General features: G+C 34.4%; 1 protein-coding gene and 1 long non-coding RNA gene across 2 annotated transcripts in view; one reads left to right on the plus strand and one right to left on the minus strand.

Moving 5' to 3' along the window:
- The window catches only part of LOC128922086 (uncharacterized), a 112,450-nt gene that overhangs the window by 43,896 nt on the left and 42,279 nt on the right, over positions 1-26,275 (plus strand). The window lies entirely within an intron of this gene.
- Positions 19,544-26,275, minus strand: part of LOC105214666 (paxillin homolog 1) — a 165,271-nt gene continuing 158,539 nt past the window's right edge. Inside the window, exon 5 of the mRNA XM_011188217.3 lies at positions 19,544-23,692. Within this exon, the coding sequence (XP_011186519.2) occupies positions 23,362-23,692 (331 nt within the window). The 3' untranslated portion in view covers positions 19,544-23,361. The remainder of the gene's footprint in view (positions 23,693-26,275) is intronic.

Consider the following 26,275-nt stretch of genomic DNA (forward strand, 5'->3'; position numbering starts at 1 on the left):
CCGTTAAAAATCTTCACAATTATAATTACAACCATTTAAAAATCATATAAAATCACACATATACATATGTACTATGTATCTGCATTTGAGTGTAAAAATCTCGCACCAAATTTTGTACGATTTTATAAATTAGCTCTCATTTGTACATGTGTGGTTGAGTCCATAATTTGCTTGCCAGAGCGCCATTCACACTCACTCAAGCACCACTTGATGGCACCAATGCCTAACCTAAGCACACACAACTCAATTGCTTGGCCGCCGTCATCAGACCTTCCGACGTCCTTAAGTGCCCATTTGCTGGCATACAATCCACTTACACTTATGCCTGTGAATATGTAAGCTGCATACACATAATTGGCGTTCAAGTGTGTGTTTTTGGTAATTTAATTTGAATTTGCATGCGTCCTTCTCACACGCACCACCACCCGTCCAACCCAACCCCACCCACTGATGCTCTTACTGAATGGCATCAATTTGCAAACCAGCAGCCCCAGAAGTGCCAAATGTAGACCGAGACCCTTTTCAAGGTGCAACGCCAAATGGAACCCAAAAACGGTAATTAAACTTTTTATGCCTTGTCTTCGGCGAAGAAGGTGTAATTGTGTAGAAGTCAGTTAAATTTTATGCATTTAATTTCCCTCAATGAATGTGTTGGGTCCGTTATCAAGGTGCTTGCTTCTGATTTTAATATTTTGATAAATTTTATGATTTCATATATGATTTTAATGACGCAGTATGTGACGTAATAAAATATTTATTCTCATATATGTATTCATAAAAAGTACTTAACTGTATGGATTTAGTCAGAATGAGAAATTATTACGTCATTCAATCTATGCACGCTCATGTCATAATTACAGTTAATGAGCTGATTATGTCATTTAGGCGGCAGAAGTGAATTTAGTCTGGTCATAATAGGGCATTATACCTTTTTATTCTTTATTCTAATTTTACGAATAATTCTTTATTGCAAATGCCAAACAAAAAAAATACCGCATACATAGGTAAATTATATCGGGTGTCCACCTATAGTAATTGGGTTTTGAGGTTAGAAACGATTTTTATTATTAATCCTGAGAGTTTGTTACTACTATATGAATATCCAGCTTTATTACAATTTAAGTCCTGCTGTATTTCGAAAAATTTAAAGTAGTTTATCTATTATCTTTGGATTCAAAATTCTGATATTCTATTTTAATGGAAATCAAATTTTCTATTGTACATATACTATTGAAAACCCATTATTCGATAATTAAAGGTTTAGAGCCCTTGAAAACGGCCTAATTTCTATAACTTATTAGAATATTATTCTCAAACGACAGATTGGTAAACCGATTCTTGACCGAATAAATTAGCACCAGAAAGAAAACAGTGTACTACTTTTTGTCTGATTTTGTGGGGGGTATGCTCTACATAAGATTTTTTGTTCCTCAAAGGAGTACTATATTTATCGATATATAACTTGTTAATAAGATTTTCTAAGTGATTTCGATGTTAAGATAGTCAAGCGTTAATACCTCTTTCGAGAACTCCTTCTTAATAGATTTGATAGATCACCGAAAAGCTGCAAAATTCACAAAAAATATTATTTAATCTAATCACTGTCTCCATAGTCAGTTAGTACTTCTTCACCACCACATTTGCACGGCACAGCAGAGTCCCTGATGCTTTCCTGCTTTTTATGTACGTCCGTTACTTCTTCTCGTTACCCGTTCATCGCTCATTCTTCAATTCAATCGTTTGTCGTTAATTAGAAAGATTTAAATGTATCTCCTGCTAGAAGTTTAAGGAGTCGCTCCGTCAAAAATTTAGTACTTTCTGATGAACACTCTACCGGTTAGACAGCAAATCAAAATTTTCGAATACCTTGATTTGGTATATTTTTTCTTTCTTCGAAAAATTTCGTTTCATTCTATTTTTAGAGATCTCGGTATACATATGTATAGGAAAGTAGGTAAAATTTTGTTTGGTGTATCGTTGACCAAATCCATGTAATAATACAATGAAATCTATTTGATTAACTTAAAAAAAAACAATTAGTTTTTAGTTTTTTTTGTGAAACAATAACTCCAAACACAAAATATTTTATGAACTGAAAAAATATAAATATAGGAGGATAATATGGACCAGGTAGTTGTAGGGCTCCCAATATGCCTTTTATCATACGCTGACAATATTTGGGATGATTTTGATGGACAAGATTGCTAGCTGAATAATTAAAATGGTCCATTTCCTTTTCAAGGATATCAAAAAATGTATTTACATAATATTTTGTGAAACCTCGTGCTTTTGCCAATGAAGTTCCCGTTGGAGAGCGAAACGCCAAATTTGGGTTCTTCTTTAAAAACAAACCCATCCAATGGATGCATAATATTATTTTTTTCTGCCAGTTGATAGGCTAAGTACTTAATATCCATAGTCCATATTTGCCCCTACCGTTGTAGTCCATAGTAGACTCATTGCCATAAATACGCTTTCCCATGAATACATTCATAGATCCCCTTAAAAGTCTGTCTTATTTCATACCAAGGCACACGTTTAATAAATAATTATAATGGTAAATTTAACAAATTAATTTTAATTAAATTTATTGGATTTTTAATCAGCCTTCAGTCAACCAAACATAAGCTTAAATAGTACGCGGTATATGAGCAATTCTTGCTTTATATAATGACATGCTCTACATTGTTTTTTTTGTATTATGTTAATTATATATGTAAGTTTACGTCATTTATATGTGTATTATTGTGCATGTAGTTATGTATATTATTGTTAGCCATTCACTCGCTTGCCATCACTGTCAATTGCACGCTTCCATAATCAAAGCAACACGAACAACAACAAGCGAACGGCGCGCATTCGAACAGGAAAATGAGGGCTGTTAATTCGATTAATTACAATAATCAACAGCATGTCCGAACAGCCCAAACTCCGCCTATTGGTCAACACCCTCGCACAGGCAGCCAACATACATACTGTGGAGAACGAAGGTAATCATTTGTCAGCCTACAGGCAACAAATATCCATACAAATACATATATGTATATATTTAAGTGAAGTTAAATCGAATATTAGTGAGCTTATAAATACACTCATATGTATTGTATATAATGACATATGCAGATATAGGTTTATACATCCTTTTGTGGCCGCCAACAGCAATAGCCTCAAGAAGTAAGAAATGCATATACTCGTATGTGCGTTTCATGAAGTAGCCCAAGGCAAGCACAATAACTAATCAACCGCATCTTCCAGCTTGAGCCAAGGATAAATCTAGTAAATAGCTATAACGAATACAGAAACACGGACAAGAACTACAACAATAACAACACTAAAGAAATGTACAAAAGGCGTCGAAACAATCGAAGTGTAATGACAATGATAGATTTCCTAATATCTGTCATGTTAATGGGTAAATAAAGAAAAATTAACGAAAATAAGCAGGAAAATGGGCTAAACTATGGCAGACGGTCAGTTTGGGTGGCGGTTACACTACAATTAAGAAAAGAAGTAAGGTAATGCTAAATTCAGCCAGAAGCGTAGTTGTATATTTTTACAAAGTGATAGAAATATTATTAAATATTTCAAGAGGGTTTAAAATAAAACAGAATATTCGCTTAAGTTCTTAAAACGTGGCGAATTCAAAGAAAGCTAGCATTCGAAATCAGTATTTGTTAGGACTCGAACTTATGATCCGTTTATATCCACTTTGGTATCAAAAATATATACCTAGTTTCCCCAAATCATTTAACTTATTGTCTTGCATATCCACAATAAAGTCAATCCTTCCGGGTATGAGTGTACTCGTTTTGCAAAGTCTAAAGAAAAATTATAGTTTTTGGAGTCAAGTGAGGGTCTAAGGGATCTGGTTTAACGGAGTGTCCATTGCCTAATTTATGTATTCGAAGTCAAAGTTGAGTCAAACCAAATGTCTGTGATATAATTCCAATCCAAAAGAAGAAAATACCCTCAAACTCGTTATATATAAGCTAGAGAAAAATATGAACCGATTTCCTCAGTATTTGATCTCATATATTCAGAATTAATTTTGTCATATTCTCAGATTCTGGTTGTCCCATATAGGACGAAAGCGATAGATTGAAAATCATAATTTTTGGCTATATAATATGATATGGATAATAAGATATTAGACTGACTTGATATCTTATTAGGAATGGAATATACATTCAATTTATAAGTGGAAGGAAAGTTTTGTGGCCTTAACAATAGACCGATTAAGTGTATTTAAATGTTTAAACTAATTAAGACAACTGAAGAAATGTGGTCCAATATATTAGATATGTGGTTGTATCGAAGAATGGATGAACAATCAACCATTGCGTTGAAATTTTTTCGAATTGTTGATATTAATGAAATTAAAACAAAATTGATTATTTTTCGTGATGTTAGAAAAAATGCACAAAACCAATGTACTTCGTACAACATGTACCATGGGTATAAATAATATATGTTATATATAAAGCAGTTGTAAATATAATATAAAGATGCAATCGTTTACAGATTGCAAAACGATTGAGCTTCCTTAGTTAATGAGGGGAAGTAACAAAGAAACGTTGCAGAAAATGAAAATCTAATAAAAGCTGTATTCTTATATATGTATGTACTTATGTACACTCAAAAAATTGTATATATTCCTTAAATATCGCCCTTTGGGTCAACTCTCACGCAGTAGTTGTAGGCTGAAGACAACCAACTTTTCAATCTGCCGGCGCAGCACGAACTGCAGGACGAACAGGACGAACAGTACGACTAAACGAAAACAATCAAGTTAATTTGGCGCCCCGTCAAACGTTTGAAGCCCTGCAGCAGATAAATTAAGTCATTAGTTAGCTCGATGCTTGTCAGTGCTATTGATGATGTTATTGTTGTTGTTGTTGTTGGAAGAACTTTTTGTGTACTGTTGTTATTTGTAGCCAAAACGCGACACACAATGAAGAACTCCAGCGACAATGGAGTGAGGAGCAGAGGGAGAGATCCTTTGGAGCGACAGCCAAAGTGGAAAATAAATTGGTGAACGTTTGTTTTGAGATTAACCGCGATTAGTGTATGTAAAGCGCAAATGTTTGCCAGCTGTGTGAGTGCCAACAATAACAAATGCGGCTGCCACCAAAAAACAGCGCCAACAACAAATTAGCAAAGTTGACTACGAGGTATGGGGAGAGGAAATTTTATCCTCGCAAGTAAATGTTGGCGCTTTGATAAGCTTCAAATTCGTGGCAGGCGAAAGTAAGGTTTATGCTTTATGTCCTGTGCTTAGGTGAGATTGGCGCAGAAAAATGGCAAATGCGAGAATAATCGTTTTGGATTAGAAGTTTTCTTCGCCGTTTTCATGTTTACGAGTGTGCACACAGTGAGAGAATGGAGGAAATTAAGTGGTATTAATAAACACGCGAAGGCGCTGCGTCTACCCACTAGGGTGATTAGGTCGCATTTGCTTTTCGCATTAGTCCTTTCGAATGTGTAGAAGTCCTTTTACCGAAGTGTGAGCACATTTCTCTTACTTATTTTAATAAAACGATATATGTATATGTATGCGTGAGCTAAATAAAGACTACCAATCCGTTCTTCAGTTCGAGAAGTCCTACGAAGGTGTTCCCATAATAACAATTTCGTCCGATTTATATATGCTGTACTCAACTTAGACGGTTGAAGAAATCTGAAGAAGAGATATAAATATATTTGATAATTATAATATATGAGACTGACATTGCCGTTAAAAATATATTAAGCGTCAGGGTTCAACGTAGAAGCATCCAACACATCTAGTCTGATGTTGCCAGTTCGTACGAAGTTAAGTAAAGTGCATTTAATACTTGATTCTCAAGTTAAGTCAATATTCCAGGAACCTAGGTACACATCTGGCTCATTTTACACGATAACGATTTTGGATCTCAATGATTCTGGAGAAATAAGAATGAAATTAGTGCACCTGCAGGAATAAAGTACGCTCGGTCGAATCAAGAGCTATACAAACACATCTAATAACCAAGAAGCTAAATATATATTCCGAAACAAGGAAGGTATAGATGCCAGAAAACACGAAGGAAAACTCAGGCACCAGAAGACATACTTGGTAGCTAAAAATTTTAATGAAATACTGCAGTGTTTAATGGGGAGAAAAAAAATTACAAGCGGGCTTGCTGGTTAGTATTCCCTATAATAATACTGTTAAGAAACTTCGAGAATTTCTGAAAAGTATTCTCTAAGAATCATGACAAATTACTCGATACTGAATTTTAAGTTTGAATCCCACATGAAACAAAGTCCGGACTTTGCTCCTATGTCACCAAATATGACTTTGTCTATCTCGAAACATATGTAAATGCGCTCCAGAAAATTCATGAAAATAGGTTAAGATCATAGAAGACAAATCGCATAGGAAATAAATTTTATTTCAAAGGTCAGACGTCAGTTTGAAATACACATTTCGTTTAAGATTTTGAAACCTATCTATATATATACTGTATATAAATATACACATTTTCATGAAGGGATAAAGAAGAGGAACCCATCAGAATTTATAGAAGAAATGAAAAGTTTAAACCTCTTCCCCCTTAGATCTATGAAAAGATCCTGAAAGATCGTGTGTCGCCGCGGTTTATACATATTCCACCTTATTTCCTCAATTTAGTTCACTATTTCTGTTTCTCTTCTAATACTAATTTCAGTCTATATCTGGTCAACTCATACCTCTATAACAATTAATCCTCAAGCATATCTAAAATTCACCCTAACCATAAAACAAAACTTTTCGCTAAAATCTTTCGACGGTTTGATTGATTTCTAAGTAAAATTATCTTTATAACATTTCAGTTGCATGTGGCGAGTTTTATGCCGCACTAAACTTTTCAGCAAATTTGTATGCAAGACCAGAGTAACGGACAATTAATTGCCACAACGCAATCGGAATTAAACTAATCAAACTCGGCTGCAAAGAAATTAACTCGCAAGCTGATTGTAAGTAAAACTAATGAGTTGAAGGGCTGTTGACGAACTGCCTGACAGTTTTGTGGGAGGGGAGGACCAATAAATGCAATACAGTTCACTGCACTCGGTAGTTGTACATATGTATAAGTGAGTGTGTGTTTTCACTGTCGCGGCGACCAACTAAATTGATGACGTTTGCAAATTTGGCTGCCAACATTAGGTTGTCTGAATCAGATAGCAATAACAACAATAGCAGCGCATAACACCAAGAAATGTAACAATAGCTTACAACAACAAATGAAATTCACCCACAATCAAATATTTATCCAGGAAATTCATCCTCGATGCGAACACGTGGGCAAAGAGAGTCGACAAAATGTTATTGTATGAGTTTGCTAAAGGAAAGAGAGCGCAAGAGAGCAGGGTATGAGAGTACACCCACTTGCTTGTCCTCCTGCTGTTGTGGGAAAAGACAAAGCAAACGTGGTCGCTGCTTTCTCCGAACTTTCTTAGCTGCAACTTCTTACCCCACAGCCTTTCTTATTAGTGGCGCATATTCTTATTGGAAGCCCGTCATTCTTACTGGAAATGTGCGGAACTCCTACAGCGTTGAATCCGTAGCTGCGCATATCCTTTGTAGTTGAAACATATAAACTCCACCTCATTTGTTGGTTTTATTCGTGACGACAAAGTGGGGGGTAAGTGGGCGTTGACATTTTCACGCTGTTGAGTTTAATTGAGGCGCGAATGCCGTGACTGGAAAACATTTGGCCACTCCTTCGTAGGGATTTCCTTAACGGTGGGAAATTGTCGCGGCAAGTGTGTGGCAGTGTGGTGTTTTTTTTTTGTGGATTATGTTAAGGGGTCCTACTAATTTAGAATTTTGCTTTTCTATCATTTAACATCGACTTTACTAATTTAAGAGGTTGACAACAAAAGAATATTGTAAATTATTATTACAAAATAATGTTAGAAAGCTTTGTCGAAAATTCTGTCTGAAATTCATATAGTCAGATCTGCTTCTTCCAACTTGAACTCGCTAATAATTCATATTTTATAGAATATGTTTAGATCCTCCTTATAAATCGGTATGAAAACAGGAGCAAGAATTAAGGACCGCATTCGAAAAAGAACTCGTAGCCCGTGCAATTTTTGTAGGTGTAATAGTTATTTTAAAATCTTTAATTGGAAATATTAACATTCAGTATGTTATGCTGCTATGCTATTTTGGAGACTACAATCCACTTTATTGGAAATATATTTCCTTTACTTAAGTTCCCTTTTATCAAGATTATTCAATTTAATATCTAAGGTTTATAGGTCGGGAGGACAAGTTCTATACTGTATTGATACCAATCCAAAGAACTTTTAAGATAATGCGATGTTAAATCTATCTAATAAAGTACTTAGCCACTATATGAATATATTCTAATAAAAGGAAGTACTACTTTCTTCCATCAATTTCTCAGTTTATAACGCCAGCAGTTCCCAAGTAATATTTTTTTCTGTAAATATGATTTTCTCCAAATCATACTTTATGATTTCATAAAGGGTTTTCAATAGGGACACCATTTCTCTTCAGTAAGGTTTGCCATTTCATCATGGAAAGATATACGACCCAACAACGTGTCGAAATTATTGAAATTTACTACCAAAATTCGGAGTCAGTGGCATCAAATTTAAGAGTGCTACGTCCAATTTATAGTCGGCTCATTTCTGGCTGAATGGCTTTGTCAATAAGCAAAATATTCGGTATTGATCAGGCAGCAATCCACGCGTACTCCACGAGTCACAATTGCATCCCGGTTTGGTGCGGTTTATGGGCCGTCGACGTCATTGGGCCGTACTTCTTGCGTAATGATCAAGACCGGCACATTACTCTGAATGGAAATCACTACTGCTCAGTGATAACCGAATATTTTTGGCCCGAATTGTATAATATGGACTTGGACAATATGTGTTTCCAACAGGATGGCCTCACAAGCCACACAGCGAATGACACAATTGATTTATTGAAAACCAAATCTGGTGAACGTGTCATCTCACGAAATGGCATAGTCAATATGCCTCGGTCGTGTGATTTGAGTCAGTTAGAATATTTCCTGGGCTACAAGTCTAGTGACAATTAATGAACTTCGTACGAATATAGAACGTGAAATTGCAGTAGTATCGGCCGATTCGTGCTTGAAAACCGAATTGGGTTCAGGGTTTGGACTTCTGCAAGCGTGCCGTGGTGGCCATGTAAACGTAATCGATTTCCATACTTTTGTAGCGCTCTTATTGAAAACCCCTTTATTTCAAATCATATTCTCTACCATTTACTCTTAACATCGACTTTTCTAATTGTGACGTAATAAGTTTTTAAATCTGTTTAAAATTACAAACAGTAGAACAATAGAAATAATTAGCTTTAGATATGCATATATATGCATATCATCATCATCATGGGGATAATCAACAAATAGTATACTAAATTAACCAATTCTAATTTCCTTGATTTGGTCTCCCAAAAGTACATCTCAATTGTACAATTGTAGAAATCTTTCCCATTCATACTTTTCCGGAGAGTATATTGTATAGGGAGATTATCGTTTCACTCGGGGATAAGTAGGAGCAATATTCTAATGATGTGATATAGAAAAGTTGTCATACTTAACACAGCTCCTGTGGTTCTATTTACGTGGTACTCATTACTAAAAATATTCGTCCAATCAAATATATTAAAACGGCTTTCGTAAAATTATTTTATAGTAAATATTTAGATTTCGTAGTTAGACCATAATTTGTCAATTATGTTTATAATTTAATAAGAGTTTATTGCAGTAGAAATTTAAGCTGTACAGAATTGAATTGAAATTATGACTATGGTAAATGATAAGTCTAATAGTACGAATTATTCAATAATATATCATCGAAGAAGATTGCTATGCAAATATTTTTTTACTTCGAGACAAATTTGTTTTACAAAACATAACTCTTCCTATAAACCTTCCATTTCTACTTCTAAAACGACTCAGTCTCAAGCGATTATTTCAAAACCTAACCGACCAAAGTTGTACTACTCATATTTCAACAAAATTTCATCAAAGGCATTCCACGACGATGCAAATGCCACAAGTTGTTCGCTCTAATTGTCGTGCAGCAACATTTGCGCATAAATAACGGTAAATAACAAAAATCAACAACAACAATAATGAAATGAGGAAAATGACAACAGCAATTATAACTTGCTGCCGCAACAGCAGCTTTTCAAGCAGCTGAGAATTTCGAATATTTGCATAATTAAAAGTGATGAAAGAGGTGAAAATTTCAAAAATTCTCAACCACGCCGCTTCTAACTGCGCTGCTGCTTAATTTATTTAATTAAATTCAAAGTAGAATTTGTCAAGTGTGCCTTTGATATTTTAAACGCGACGCCATTGAGGGGTTGGACGAGACATTGAGTGACTTTGTCTCCTCAGCATCTTTGTTGTGATGAATTTCATTTTATAATTGCTTGCAATTGTAACAACAATCCGCATATTTATGAAACTTTACATAAATGCTAATGACAACAACAACCACAATAACAACTTGAAAAAAGGGTAGTGGGCAGCTGTGCTTCAACAGTTGTGGCTTCGGCAGCGAGTGGAGAAACCGGAAATGACATATTCGAAACTGGTCTGGCCTCCTCGTGCTTGTTGGCAACTAAACAGTGTCGCCAGCAACTGTTGTTGGTTGTCGAAATCCTAAAATATTAGTCACCGAAGCTTTTCGAGACGGACTGAGTGAAGCAGCGCCTTCTGCGATTGCTGACTGATTGGCTTAATAAATTGCCAAGCAAAATTTTGTTGTATATAAATATCACAATAAGTTTGGCGGAGCGAAGGGAGAGAGCGAGGTTGGCGGTTGCGCCGGCTGTCAATTGTTGTCAGTCAATCAGCCGCGCAATGTTGCGTTTCCGTTTGGTGAGTGTCGAACAACGTTGAATATTGCGTATCGCTGACAACTGTTAAACAGCGTTGTTGTTGTTGCCTCCGCATTTATTGACAGCATAATTGTTGTTGTTGACTTTTGTTTTGACAATCATTAATCACGTGTCATAGCCGCTTAATATCTTTTGTTACAGCTGGCAACCTGTTTTTATTGTGGCTTTTTATGCGCTGTTTGTTATTGTTATTGTTTGCTGACAATTGAGCCGATTAAAAATGTCACCAATGTCAGCAGACATCATTTTTCTCGGCCAATCAATGGCGGTACTCATTGCGGAGGAACAAACGCCACCGCTCGACAGCGCTTTAAATGGAATTTAGCATTAAGTCCACATACAGTGGGTCGATAGAGAATTATATAGAGATGACAATGCTAGATATACCTAAATTCAACAAACTTAATATTTATATGAGTATTCATGAGATTTTGAGATTACAAATTATAATATGAGACAACTAGTCTCTAAAAAGCTTGTAAAGTCTAAAATGTGTTTTTATATCGGTATTTTCCCACAATTTCAAAGCTCCCGTAAATCAAGAAATATGATGCCAATGTATTAAGAAAAAATAACCATTCTGTGTCCATTTTCATGTTTTACAACGTTAGCCTGAAGTTAAATCATTGTTCGATAACTCATTGACATATTTTTTTCTTGAAACAAATTTTTCATCAGCAAAATCATTCACTTTATGAGATGCACAAAAACCTTCAAACCAAGATCCTGTCCAAGATCTTCCGCCTGGTTATCATCGATGTATGTGACCTTGCGTTGTCCTGACGGAACACAACTCTTCTACTATTGGCCAAAGCAGCCGTCCTTGCCGTCAATCCTGGCTTGGCCGCCGTTTGTGGGGTCTAACCGCTATTCGACATGTCTTGCTTGACATTGTCGTGAGTCTCTTTTCAACTGCAGTAACAAACCACTTAAGAAACGCTTTGGTTTTGTTGTGATTCAGCAGCGATCCGATTATAATTCGGACCATGATGTTTTTTTTTCAAAAAAAAATTGTGAAATATATCGTATGAATAGATCTAACGAATGAATAGATACTGGAACAAGTAGGGATGCAATCGAACATTATATACTCTCGCAATTTATTGCTATAGTTTTATTAAGATATCACACAATTTGGCCCATGTGTTGGCATAAAGTCCAATAGAATAACGAAAATCATCATACAAGATTTATAAGGGCTGAGGTAATTCCTGAATCAATTTCACTAATTTTCACCACCAACATTTACTTTTATAAGAAAAAAGACCTCTGAATTACATTAATTTATTTGAGGGATTTACCGATATTTTCGGTGAAAAATTACCCTTATGCACTCAGTTCTTCTTGTTCGATATCCGGGGTCTTGAAAAGTTATTGTCCGATTTCTGGAATTTTTTCACAAGTAGTGCCACAGATGATATACAGTATTTGTGCAAAGTTTTTTCACGCTATCTTAATTGAGATTGAATTCAAAATTAAGTTATAAGGAAAGTAGTCGTGGTTGTGTACCGATTTCACCCATTTTAAACACGTGTCATCAGGATGTCAAGAAAATGTTATATACCGAATTTCATTGAAATCGGGCGAACAGTTCTTGAGATGTGGTTTTTGACCCATAAATGGGCGACGCCACGCCCATTTTCCATTTTGTAAATCTGAGTGCAGTTTCCATCTGCCATTTCTCATGTAAAATTTAGTGTTTCTGATGTTATTGGTTAGTGAGTTAACGCACTTTTAGTAATTTTCAACCTAACCTTTGTATGGGAGATGGGCGTGGTTACTATCTGATTTATTTAATTTTTGGACTGTAAGTAAGAAGTAGCCAAAATAAACGACTGCAGAAAGTTTGGTTTATATAGCTTTATTGGTTTTCGAGATATATACATACAAAAACCTATTTGGAGCCGGGGCCACACCTACTTCCCCAAAAAAATTACACCCAAATATGCACCTCCCTAATGTGATCCTCTGTACTAAATTTTACTTTCATAGCTTTATTTATGGCTTAGTTATGACGCTTGACGCGTGGCAATGGTCCGATTTCGCCAAGGAATATGTGTTCCAAGTTTCATGAAGATATCTCAATTTTTACTCAAGTTGTCACTTGCACGGACAGACGGACAGACATCCGGATTTGAACTCTACTCGTCATCCTGATCATTTCGATATACATAACCCTATATCTAAGACTTTTATTTCTGGATGGCACAAACAACCGTTATGTGAACAAAACTATGATACTCTCTTTAGCAACTTTGTTGCGAGAGTATAAAAACATTACACTGAATTGTTACTAAGTTACAGTGAACAATGACCACTGACAATGAAGAACGGCTCGAACCAGCGGAAATGCTAATCTCATCCATTTAGACCACCCTACGCAGGGTAACCCTTAAGAACGTTCCTGAGAGTTGAAAAAGAAACCATAGCTCTAACAAAGAAAGGAGGAGATTAAAATAATAGGGGCGAGGTACTCGATGCCCAAAACATAAATGACTGATTTTATATACTTTTATATCCATGAGTACAATATAGCTCTATCTCCAAACATTCTATCAGATTCATTTTGCTAGAGGAAAAGTGGAAGTTTCTGGCGGTGATGTCTACAGTACATATAGTATTTAGTCTATTAAAAAGAAATCCATGATTTGTGTCATTCAATTGATGGTTTTATTTAGCATAGTTAGTATGATCCGGTCTAATATGTACCGTTTTTTCCGATAACTCGTTGACATATTTACTCTTCTTCCAATTACCAAAAAACAGAGTCGAGTCGAGTTTCGCCAGCTTCTCTTGAAATACATTTTTCATTAGGAAAACCATTCGGTATATGAGAGACACAAAAACCTCCATACCAAGATCTCGGCCGCTTCTGGCGGGTTATCATTGATATGTGTGACTTCGCGTTGTTAACATTGTTAACAGCACACGATTCTTTCACTATTGGCCGAAGCTATCTGCATCTCGGCGATTGTTTTCTTCAGGCGGTCCAATTGTTTATAGTACATGACCCAATTAATACTTTGGCGTTGGCTAACAACTCATCGTAGATAATTCTTTGCCAACACGACCACTTAGACAAACTATCATATTCGACCACAACACTTTTCGCTTAACACTTAAGAAACGAGTTGATTTTGTTGCGCATATGGTAAATCGGACCATAAGGTTCGTTTCGAAGAAAAATTGTGAAATATATCGTATTCTCTCTACATAATGTTATAATACTAACGATATATAGCTTTATCTGATCACACTTATGAGTACACTTATAGAATACACTTATATTCTCTAAGCGAAAATAATAAATTAAACTCAATGATTAATGGAATTTCATATTTTGTCAGAAAAAATCGGTCAACATCAGTATGTTTTTATGTATGTATGAAAACTCAAATATAGAAGTGGGTTTTCAATCAGGGATGAACAAAAATAAGTATTTATGTCTACGGTGTAATCTGCTTAGGGCTGTTAAGAGTTTTTTTGTTGCATCTTTCGATATTCACTCAATTTCATTCACGGAAGAGATTTCAATTCGTATGATTAATGAAAATTGTAAGTCATTTTAAAAACAAAGGAAAGTTTTACCACTACTTGGAATATACATAAACTTTGGTCTGTATTTGAAAATGACGTCAACGCATTTGCCGTTCCTTATTTTGACAAAACCACAAAACTTCTATCTATTCTATTCAAACTTAAATATGTCTATAAACAAAAATATAAAAATAATCTTTATTGCGCCGCCGTCAGTGGCGTTCAATTTTAAGTTTTCTCGTAAGAATAAATTGCGAATTTCTATTACAATTCGATAAGATCTATTCAATAACGTTGACATGTCGAAAAATAGAAAATGGGAAATTAGAAATAGAAAGGCATGAAACTTATTGGAAAACTATCCTAAATCGTTGTCATACAACATATAGTAAATGAGTGTGTGCGTCACTCAGCCGCCTGCCAAAGCCATAATAATAAAAGTCATTTTAACAGCTCCTTCGGCGCATTCACCACGCCTGATGCCGAGCCGAAAGTTTCAGCTAAAAACAATCGCTGATGAGACCGTTGTTTTTGTTGCTGTTGGCTGCGGTTACCATAGATTACAACAGCATTCAATATTGTTTAATATTGTAACTCATGCCACTGATACACTTTATGATAAAGTTGTTTCAGCTACGTTCATTCATTATTACTTTAGGCCAAAGATCTACAAAGTCTATCTGTACCATATATGAGCTCTCGCATATGTGTGTAGTGATATGTGCAATTTCTAATCGCCTCAAGCCGTTGTACAAGTTTTCCACTTCACCACCCGTCCGACCAAACACTTCAGTCAGCATTTGTTGGTGGCGCACGAGTTTGCTTCGTCAATTTTCGCGCTTCAAGGAAAATTTCTGTTTCCCCTCACTTCGCTTCGCACTTCACTCACACACTCATACACAATTTCCCAGTGGCATTACTATAACTTCTTATCAGCGTTTTTCTTTTATTACACTTATTGTTGTTGTTGTTACTTTTTGTTCGCATTTATTATTGCTGTTCGGGCAGAATCGGCGCTTTATGCGCGTCGGTTGCCTTTGTTTTGCTTCGAATGGCGCGCAATAAAGATGCCATCGGTCTTGCGGGTCTTCTCTTTGTTAACTTTATCTCCACCCCTTTTCTGTGGGAGGGACACAAGGGTGTTTACTTTGTTTTTCGCCTTGGCTTGGTGCCATAATCAACATTATGCTTATGAAAATGTCATTTCATTGCTCTTATCAATGAAGCTCTTTTAATGAATTCAATATAAATAGTAATGTGGTTTTGTTTTTGTTCGTAGGTACTAACTGTGCCCATTTGATAAATAACTTTTTGAATAAGAAAACATGAGATACAAGAATATTTGGGTGGATATCAAATTTGCTTTACTATATGCAAACCTTAAAACACTTTTAAACGTTTGATGAATCTCATGAGAAGCTATATTATGTCAGAATCTTCTTTCATTCCTTCATTCAAAGCCTTTACCTCTGGTCCAAAAAGCCAAGATAAAATATGTCAACCGTTAAGAATTTCCGAATTGACCTAATATTTACTGCAGTTAGTCCAACAGAGAGAAATTGGCTAGCAAATGGCGCTTGATTGCTATAGGACTTTAATCCAATGATCTTAATCGAAACAAAGTAAAATAATTTGTTCTCAAATGACAGTCTAAAGACCGTTTATATTGCCGTATCTCAAAATAATGTTGATGGAGTACTGTTCAGATTATGGTTATGAACTGTTCAATGCTTATTATGAATCCGCGCTACTGGCTCCCTAGGCTTTCTGTCGTAGAGTATAAGAGGCTTTTGTTTAATGCGGTTCTAAACCAATTACAGGAAAACCTGATATCTGTTCTGTTAGAAATATTTGTATTCTTTCCAGCAAACATTCATTAGATGACCCCAACTTGTTCTACGCCTTTTAATACTCCGTCATACATACAGTGCTCCGTAGCTAAATTCTCAGTAATCCTTCGTAGTGAAGAGGTCCCATTAAGTCTACAAAAAACAGTAGGCGTTTTAAATACCATATATTAGTAGTATCTTTCTTCTCATATCATCAACCGATTTTTTAATTTGATCTCTCGACATCTAAAATACTGTTACCTTGTTGTATTCAAATTTTCTTGATTTAGTTGAAACTACAACTACCCGGTAGAGATTACTCCAATGACTAATGACGATACATAAATGCCACTTAATTTTTTGTTAAGATCAATACTGTCTCATGGCAAATCATAAATTTACATCGATCGATCAGCATAAAGATGTGACAGCCTTCTCTATCTTGTTTTGCTACCTAGTTAATGACTATTCTCATATTAATTCACGCTTGGCGCTGTCCACCCGAAAAGAAATTCCAAAAATATAATTCAGAATGTTCCAAAAGATCCTGATACACATACACATAGATATGTATTTTCCCAAATTTCCTAGGTGGGGCACAGGGCCACATAAGATGTTATAAAAACATAAATTTTGAATGCTTTAAACTGCTTGATTTATTCTCTTCATTCTTTAAAATGAGTTTTCTAACTTAATTCGGGCCGATAATAAGGCGTAGGGGCCTGCTACACCTTCAATATGTATCGTGATATTTGGATCGCGATCTATATTGAATATTGATGGATTACTTCGTGACTGCTAGACGTTCAATATATATTACGTCAATATTTATACGATGTTGTTAGTGTTTTCATAAGAAAAAATATTTAAAAAATTTATTTGTTTATTTTTTCGTACATTTTTTCATAAAATTTCGGAAGAAAACCTAAGAAAATCATGTCTGGCTATTGTTTTTGCTCTCACAGCAATTCCTTATATGTATCTAATATTTGGACGTTATCAAAAACCCTTTGGCAGATGAGTTGGATAGCTCTGGCAAAGATTCTATTGTAAACAGTATAATTCATGTTCATTTATTAGAATAAAGTTAATTTTAAAATTTTGGCACTGTTGTATTTCACCAATTCGGACTTGTAAATCACAAAATATGCTACACATTTAATATTTATCTCGCGATCCACGATCCGCGATCTGGATTTCAAAATATTTAAATATTTTGTGATATGGAGCGTGATCCATCAATATTGCATGCTAAACGTTCAATAAATATCGCGATACAGGAAGTATCACGATAAATACTGAACGTGTAGCAGGCGCCATAGGAATATGTTCGTATAGTACACTTGATTCGTTTTGTTGTTATACAAAAACACAGAAAATTCCATATTAATGGGAATGGTTATTATCATTCGAAGGAACATTATTTGGCATTTATTTTTAAAGGATAATTTTTCTAATGTTGGTCCCGGCTATATCTCAGATAGTCCATAGGTTGAGTCCAATTTTCGGTGACTCGTTCGATCATTTCGACTGTTAACTGGCGAATGAGACGCGAGATGTTTTGCATCGAAGCGGGATTGTCCGCATAGATTTTAGTCTTTACATATCCCCACTGGAAAAAGTCTAACGGTGTGATATCACACGATCTTTGTGACCAATCAACCTGTCCAAAACGTGAAATTATCTGCTCACTGAAGTGTTCTCTCCATAAATCCATTGATTGATGCGATGTGAGGAAATGTGGCGCCGTCTTGTTGAAACCAAATGTCGATGAGATCATGAGTCTCAATTTCAGGCTTCAAATAGTCGGTAAACATGGCGCGATAAAGGTCGCCATTGACGGTTACATTCTCATCGGCATAATTTTTGAAGAAATATGGACAGATGATTCCACCGGCTCTCGACTCTACATTCTTAGCTACGGCTGCTAATTTTTCTTCACTACGTGGACTATTTGGTCGAATATTACCCAATAATGAATGCTGGGTCTCAAAATGGATGATGGTGTTCCGAATAGTACGCTCAGAAGGCCAATTATGTTGATCATAAGATGAGCGAAGCGCGTGAAACACATTCTTCACAGAATACTAATTTTCGTAATAAAATTGTTCAGGCGTAAGTGTTTCCATGATGAAATGCCAAACAATACTGAACAAAAATAACATGACAGCTTGACACGACTCACGAGTGATCTGTCAAGAAAAAGCTATTGAAAAAAGTATCTCTACTTAGATCTCCCGTTACTTATAAAATGTTTCCTAAATTTATTTCTATAAATTTCCGCTGCCAGAATTTGAAAAACTCAATATACCTAAAAAGATTCCACGAAGACTAATTTCTACAACACACATATGCATTTTTAATATTCCAGAGAGCTTGTGCTCCTTAAAGTAGGCAACAATTATTAATACTCACGCTCTCATTTATATGTAGACATCTGTTTTGAAAAAACGATGTATATATGATCTAATTGATCCAAGGGAAATTGCCATTATATAAGCCCAATTTTTTCATATTAGAAATCAACATTTGTAGTTTATACCGATGAATAAATGTCAAGTTCCAGGGTCAAATTATGAAAGATTTCCATAATGAAATAAAACGCATTGCATTACATCCATATTTTCTTTTTTTAATAATGATGTTTTTTTATTAATATCTTAGTATTTTTTTTTCATAATATTGTGTATTATTTATATATTTTCTAAGTATTAATTTGTTCATCGTCTGCATTGTATTTTTCATTTTCTTTTTGTTTTTTTTTTGTTTTTCTTCACTTGCTACAACTCAATATTCACCGTTATCAATATCAGTTTTATGTAATATTTTGATTTTTGATTGGATTTCCTTAGAATTCTTTTAGCTTTTATGCTCTTCTTACTTAATTACACAATAATAATAATATATGTATGTATGGATGTAGTAGTTGGAGAGTAGTTACACACTCGAGCGGCTACAAAATACTCTCGAATTTTTTTACAGTTTTATATTTGATTTTTTATTGTAATTGTTGTATATTTTACTGCGCACTTCACTAACTTTGGTTTTAACTGGCTTTCGCTGTGGCTCACAGCTCACAGCTGCGCTTTAAATATATGCAATTTACAGTTACAGTTTAATAAAAATTTGCATACTCTTTGTAGCTTTGTGTGTGTGTGTTTCTTGGACTTTTTGAGTGTTTTTTCATTAGAGTGTTTCTGAGATTTGCTTGGAGTCATTACTTTCTTGTGGCTTGGCGATTATTGCTGAAACTGAGTTTATACTATTTGATTTTTGTTGGTTTATTTTAAGCTATAACTGTTTTGTAATTTTTTTTATTTTTTTCATAATCTGAAAAGTATATAGTCCACTCTTCGGCTGTTCCGTAGCACACCCACACAAATAAATCTGCGCCTACAATATATTGAGATTTCTTGTTCTTTCTTTACAATTCCTGTTATTATTCGCATATATTGCTAGTTTTTTATGTTTAAAATTTCTTTACAGTTATTCATACGGCATATATATTATGAAGTAATTAATTAATTATATTTTGAAAAATACAACAAAGAACTGTAATATGTATGTATGTATGTATTGTAGTTTTGCTCTTCGCTACTGTCACATAACTTTCGCTCATACTCATTTATAATTAATATTATAATTTTATATTTTTCATAAATTATACACACACTTATAGCATAAATATTTAAAAATAGTTGTTTCTTCTTCCATATTAATATTCGCACACATGACAGTTCGTTTTCATTCATCTTTATGTATGAATGTTTTGTATTGTGTAATTGTTGTTGTTTGTTTTTTTTTTGTTTTGTTCTCAAACTATGCTCGCATACAATTTATTTAGCCTCACACTAAACTAAACTTAAAAAATAATCAACAATTCATTTGCAATTCCTCGCTTCACATAACATTCGTACACAATGCAAAAGTAGGCGTGAAAGTTTTTTTTTTATAGCAAAATTTCAGTGTTATTTATATAATTGTTTATATAATAGTTAATAAATCATATGGTCTCATACCAGCCGTGCTTAATTTATGTTTTATATACAGTTGAATTTTTAAATATTTTTTGTTTTTTTTTTCATTTTCTTGTAATACTTAATAATAGAAAACAGCTCACTTAGCCTTTAAACAATATAATTTAACTTAAATTAGTTATTGAATATTATTATTTTTTGTATAAATAAATTTACAAATTTAATTGTAAATCAACTAAGCTTGAGTCGATACAGTTCGGTGGGGATGACTAAAAAACAACATTTTGTTTGCATTTTCATATACATATGCAGTTGTGAGATTAGATTGGATATTTTTTATTAACTTAGTAACAAACTGAACGATTTCTAGAAATCTGATAAGTGATATAGTGAAATTGGAGTTGCCGATGGAAATTAATAATTTTTTTTTTTAATAAAACGCTTTAAGTTTAAATTAACTAAATATCGATGAGTCCACGATCAAAAAATCTTCTAGTTTATTTTTTTTTTTTAATTTCTTATAAAAGTAGTTCGAGCTTGCATAAGCAACATGTTGCTAGGAAAAAGTTTTGCCAGAAATAAAATTACTGAATTGTTAAATAACAAAAAAATGTTGTTGCTTAATAAAAATGTTTAGCAAAATTGTTGTTGATATATTGAAAATGTTGCGCAACATTGTTGCTTACATTAATGAAAATGTTGCGCAACATTGTTGCTTATATTATTGAAAATGTTATGCAACATTGTGGTTTATATTCTTAAAAACGTTGCTTATATCTTGGAAAGCGTGCAAAATTGTTGCTTATATTATCGAAAATATTGTGCAACATTGTTGCTGGAAAACATATTTAAAGTGCTGTTGCCAGAAAAAAAATTACTGAATGGTTGCAGAACGAAAATGTTGCGAATATTTTTTGCTAGTATTATTGAAAATGCTGCGCAGCATTATTACTGGAAAAATTAATTAAATTGCTGTTGCAGAAATAATATAACTAATTTGTTGCAAAATGCGATAATGTTGCGAAACATTGCTGCTTATATTTATTATCGAAAATTTATACTTCATTGTTGCTGCTACCAAATATTTAAAGTGTTTTTGTCAGAAATAAAATTACTAAAATGTTGCAAAACTCCGTTGCTTTTATTATCGAAAATATTGCACAGCATTGTTGCTGGAAAGAATATGTATAGTGCTGTTGCTAGAAATAAAATTACTTAATTATTGCAACACGAAATGTTGAGCAACTTTATTGCTTATATTGTTGATAATGTTGTGCAACATTGTTGTTGGGAAAAAATATTTATAGCGCTGTTGCCAGAAATAATATTACTGAATAGTTGCAAAACGAAAATGTTGCGAAACATTGTTGCTAGTATTATTGGCAATGTTGCGCAACACTGTTGCTGGAAAATATATTTAAAATGCTGTTGCCAGAAATAAATTTACTGAATGGTAGCAGAACGAAAATGTTGCGACTTATTTTGCTCGTATTATTGAAAATGTTGCGCAGCATTGTTGCTGGGAACAAATATTTAAATTGCTGTTGCTATAAATGAAATTACTGAATTATTGAAGAACAAAAAATTTTGTTAAACATTGCTGCTTATATTTACTATCGAAAATGTTGCCCAGCATTGTTACTGGAAACAAATGTTTAAAGTGCTGTTGCCAGAAATAAAATTACTAACTTTTTGCAGAAACTAAAATGTTACGAAACATTACTGTTTATATTATCGAAAATGTTGTGCAACATTGTAGCTGAGCAAAATATTTGTAGTACTGTTGCCAAAAATAAAATTGCTGAAATATTGCGAAACATTGTTGCTACTATTAATGAAAATGTTGTGCAACATTGTTACTGGAAAAAATAATTAAAAATTCAGAAATAGAATCACTGAATTATTTCATAACACAAAAATGTTGCGAAACTTTGTTGCTTATATTATTAAAAATGTTTCAGTGAACCTAGTATAATAAAAGGCATACATATGTTTTATACAATAATGTTGTGTAGGAAAATCATGTGCAACATTTGTCTAACAATATTGAATGAGCTAAATATTTTATTGTGAATTTTTTGCAAGAATAACAAAAATACTAGGACAATAAAAAATAAAAATAATTTAAAATTCAAATAAATTAAAAAATCAGAAAATAAAAAATAGAAAAATTAAAAAAAAAAATGTAAACCAAAATATAGAAGTTGAATTCTAAAACGATACTCAAAAAAGTTTTTTTTTAATGATATAAACTAAAAAAATAATTAATTTTAAAATTTTAATTTATTTTAAAATATTTTTGGCACACTTTTCTCTTATTCATCAAACAATTTTGTCCAAAAGAAATTTCTTTAACACTTTCTGGTTTCTCAAAATCTCCAATCTCACATTGCACTAACAAATATTTTTGCAAACTCCATGTTAAAGCACACCGAATATTTTCCATTTTGCTGCTGTTTCTTTTTCAAATTATATTAATGTAATACATATGCAATATTAAAACTAACAATAATAGCTAAATTATATTTTAAATTAAAATTAAATATTGTCCTGCTAAGTATTTAACTTAAAAACTAAATTCTTTGCTAAGCACACTTTCCACTTCATGCTACATAACGGTTAAAAGGAAAGTGTGCGCGTTAAATAATAACTGAGTCAATAAAATTACAAACACACACACACACACATGTCTCAACAACCACGCATAGTCAGCACATACACACACACCACTTACATGTGTACTCGTATGTATGTGGCATTAAATTATACTTTTTAGCTATGTCGCTTCACAACTTCACTGATTTCTGCTGCTTTTGACACAACCGCCCGCCCGTCCACCCACACCATTCAGTCAATTTATGTCGTAGTATTTTCTTTGGTAGCTTTTACAGCCGCCGTCCACACCAACGCCGCCAGGGCCACCGAGACCGCCGATACCAACACCGGGTCCTCCGCTACCGCTGCTGCCACCACCGCCACCAACACCATTCAAACCATTGTTATAATAGCACCCACTGACGCTGGTGGCTCCGACGTTGGCACCGATGCCGACGCTGCTGCCGCCGCCACTGCCACCGCCGGCAATCATGGCCAAAGCTTTATTTTAGCTAGACGCGCCCAGCGAGTTCTTCATATGCGCTGCTGCGGCCGCCTGCACGCCGAACGGTGAACCGCCTGGGCCGGTTTGTGGACCGTTGTTGTTGTTGTGATCACCCGGTGTACGCGGTCCGTTCTGCACCACACTGCCCGGCCCACCGGGACTACCGCCGCCCATCAAGCCACCCGCACCGGTCGGTGAGCCCTGTCCAATGGCGCTGGCATGTCGCTTCAACATCGGATGATTGGCCATTGAGGCGAAGACGAGCCGTTCCTCATAGTCATATTCGCAGAGAATCTTATTCTCGCACAGGTAGAAACGATCGCCAACACAGAATCTGCAAAGAGAGGAAAGAAAGAGAGTCAGTTAAGTGTATCTAAAGAGTAGCTGTACAAAGAAAAAGTTTTTTTTTTGTTTTTACGCAAAGTTAAATGTCGTCAGTGAAGGATACAATCCTTCCACTCGCTTGACTCGCAAATCGAGGGCAATCAAGCCCGCAAAGTCAAGTCATAGCCGCCGTTTGTCATGTCATATGCGAGAGTGGTTTAGAACAAAGCGATGACACTCTTGTCTGTAGCAATAAGTACTGTTATGTGTGCACTTTGTAATTTTCTCCTTCGCTTCCTTTCAACGTCAGACAATTCTCTGCATTTTACCTTCGTTGACAATTGTCTTTCATTCATTGAGTTGACAGTTTTCGATGTCTGTACGTATACGAATAGGTTGTAGTGAATGCAAATGGCCTTAATTTTATTTCAATTATTAAGAAGAGATTGTAAAGATGACACACGAGTTCAACTGGTTCTGCTAACATCCTTTGTCATACAAAAGTCATTCATATGGAAACTCGGAATTTATTTGTGTCTTTCTTCTCAACTTGAGAGTCTCATGTTTTTTGTTGCTTCATAATAACTATATTCTTATGATATAAATAATAGGTAAGGATGCTAATGTCGGTCGAAGCTCAAAATTAGATATTCTTACAATTTATTAGGAAAGTGGACATGTTAATTCCATATACTTTGGTAGCTGTTGAAATCATATCCGTAGTGCCGCTAGAGCCTAGTGGCTTTAGAATTAGTTCCTAATAACTGACTTATATGCTTGTATATGGACTAAATAGATACAATTTAATAAAAAGGAGTAGGAGTGGTTGTTCAGATTTAGATTGATCAGATTAATCGAGCGGTTTAGGAGTTTATTGTTTGAAAAATAGCCAATACCTTGATCCTTATTCAATATATTGAATTTATGACAATTAATATCATTTCTATTATAAATGTCACTATGTTGAAGGAAGATGTAGTTCTGTTATAATTTTACTTTTTACAAAATTATGTTGGAACAGTCAGTGTTCACTTTGCAAAATTTTTACAATCCTCTTATTTTTACCAATTAGTCTACATTTCTCTAAAGGGATCAAGTGCATCTAGTTTCAGGATACTCTTAACTTTAGTTTACTAAAATTTACACATCTTTTCGTCTATTATTAATGAGAATTTGATAAATAGCTTTATTTATCAGTTTTCTCAAACTTTCCTCGAATATTCGTAAAGCGAAAGATTTGTAGTATCAAAAGCTTAAGTTGATAGCGAATCTGTCCAATTTTTTGTTGTTTTGTATTAGTACTTTATAATTAGATTTATATAGTGTAAGTTCCATTATTTTTGAAGATTCTAATCTCTCTGAGGAAAAATATCGCATAATGAAAGATTAAATATAAATATTGTTTATATGTCACTGCATAAATCATGTGTTGCCTATGGAATCGGCGTATTTTAGAATTTTGCTTTATGTTCCGGAGAGCTATTAGAGATCTCATTATATAACTGGTGTTCGAGGGATGCTAATAAATATTATTTCGGCGTTTTATGTGGTTCCTACGAGTAGAAATTTATAAATTCTTTTTATTCATGAATTTTTTAAATGTATTTTTTTATGTTACTAGTCGTTCCTTGAGGTCTCATTGAGTAGATGGTATTCGAGGGATCTCAATAAATAGCTTGTCATCGTCTTTAGTGTTTTGTTTTAAGTCATTATGGCTATAGCTTCTTAATTTGTGTCCTTCTATTCTCTTTGGAACGATGTAATATATGTGGTAATATGAAGACTGAAAGAACACGTATAGATAAACTAGAACAGCGAGTGGTTATAGCTTATGTGTCGTCGAATGTTTTTGAGTTCATTTACAGTCTTGAAGAGAGTTAGATTCCTAACATAATAAAAAGTGAGAAGCGTCGAAGCATTATCTGTTTAGACATTTAAGTATGGAGATTGAGGAAGTTGAAAAGTACAAAAAGTCAATTGTGGGGATCTCATTATTTCTCAAAAAAAATGTTTAAAAATTCTTAAATTAATGTGTTTTAAAATATTGTACATACATTGTTTGCAACAACAAATATTGAAGCACCATCAGTTAAATCAGCGCAGCTTACAAAGGAATTACAAAAATGTGTGCATACAGGCACCAAAAACAACACAAAGAAACCATGGACCACACCAAAAAGGGTGCACCGCCATGATTTATGCAACATTTTCACCAACCAACTGCCCACTCGCACATTTATTTCGACAATGCCACACAGCAAAGTACAGCGATCGACAGTTTATTTGCAGATAACAAAAATGAAGGCGACAAGCAACTGCTGCTGTTACAACACAACAACAATAACAACAAATCACTGGTTAAACGAAAAGTTTGGCAGAAAAAAATTCATGTTTATCTTGCAAAAACAACAACATATGAAAAATCGCTTCAAACAGTTACGAAAAAAGGTAACAACATCAACTAGCGCAGCACCTGCACCTGTGCCACGGGAAAAAAAACTGAGAGAGAGGTGCTACTCATGGTACCACTGATAAGCACACACATCTGAGTGAGCGTATGGGTGTGTTCATAAGCCAACATATCACTGCTCAC

This window comes from Zeugodacus cucurbitae, chromosome 5 (genome assembly GCF_028554725.1).
Source record: "Zeugodacus cucurbitae isolate PBARC_wt_2022May chromosome 5, idZeuCucr1.2, whole genome shotgun sequence".
NCBI classification, from domain to species: domain Eukaryota; kingdom Metazoa; phylum Arthropoda; class Insecta; order Diptera; family Tephritidae; genus Zeugodacus; species Zeugodacus cucurbitae.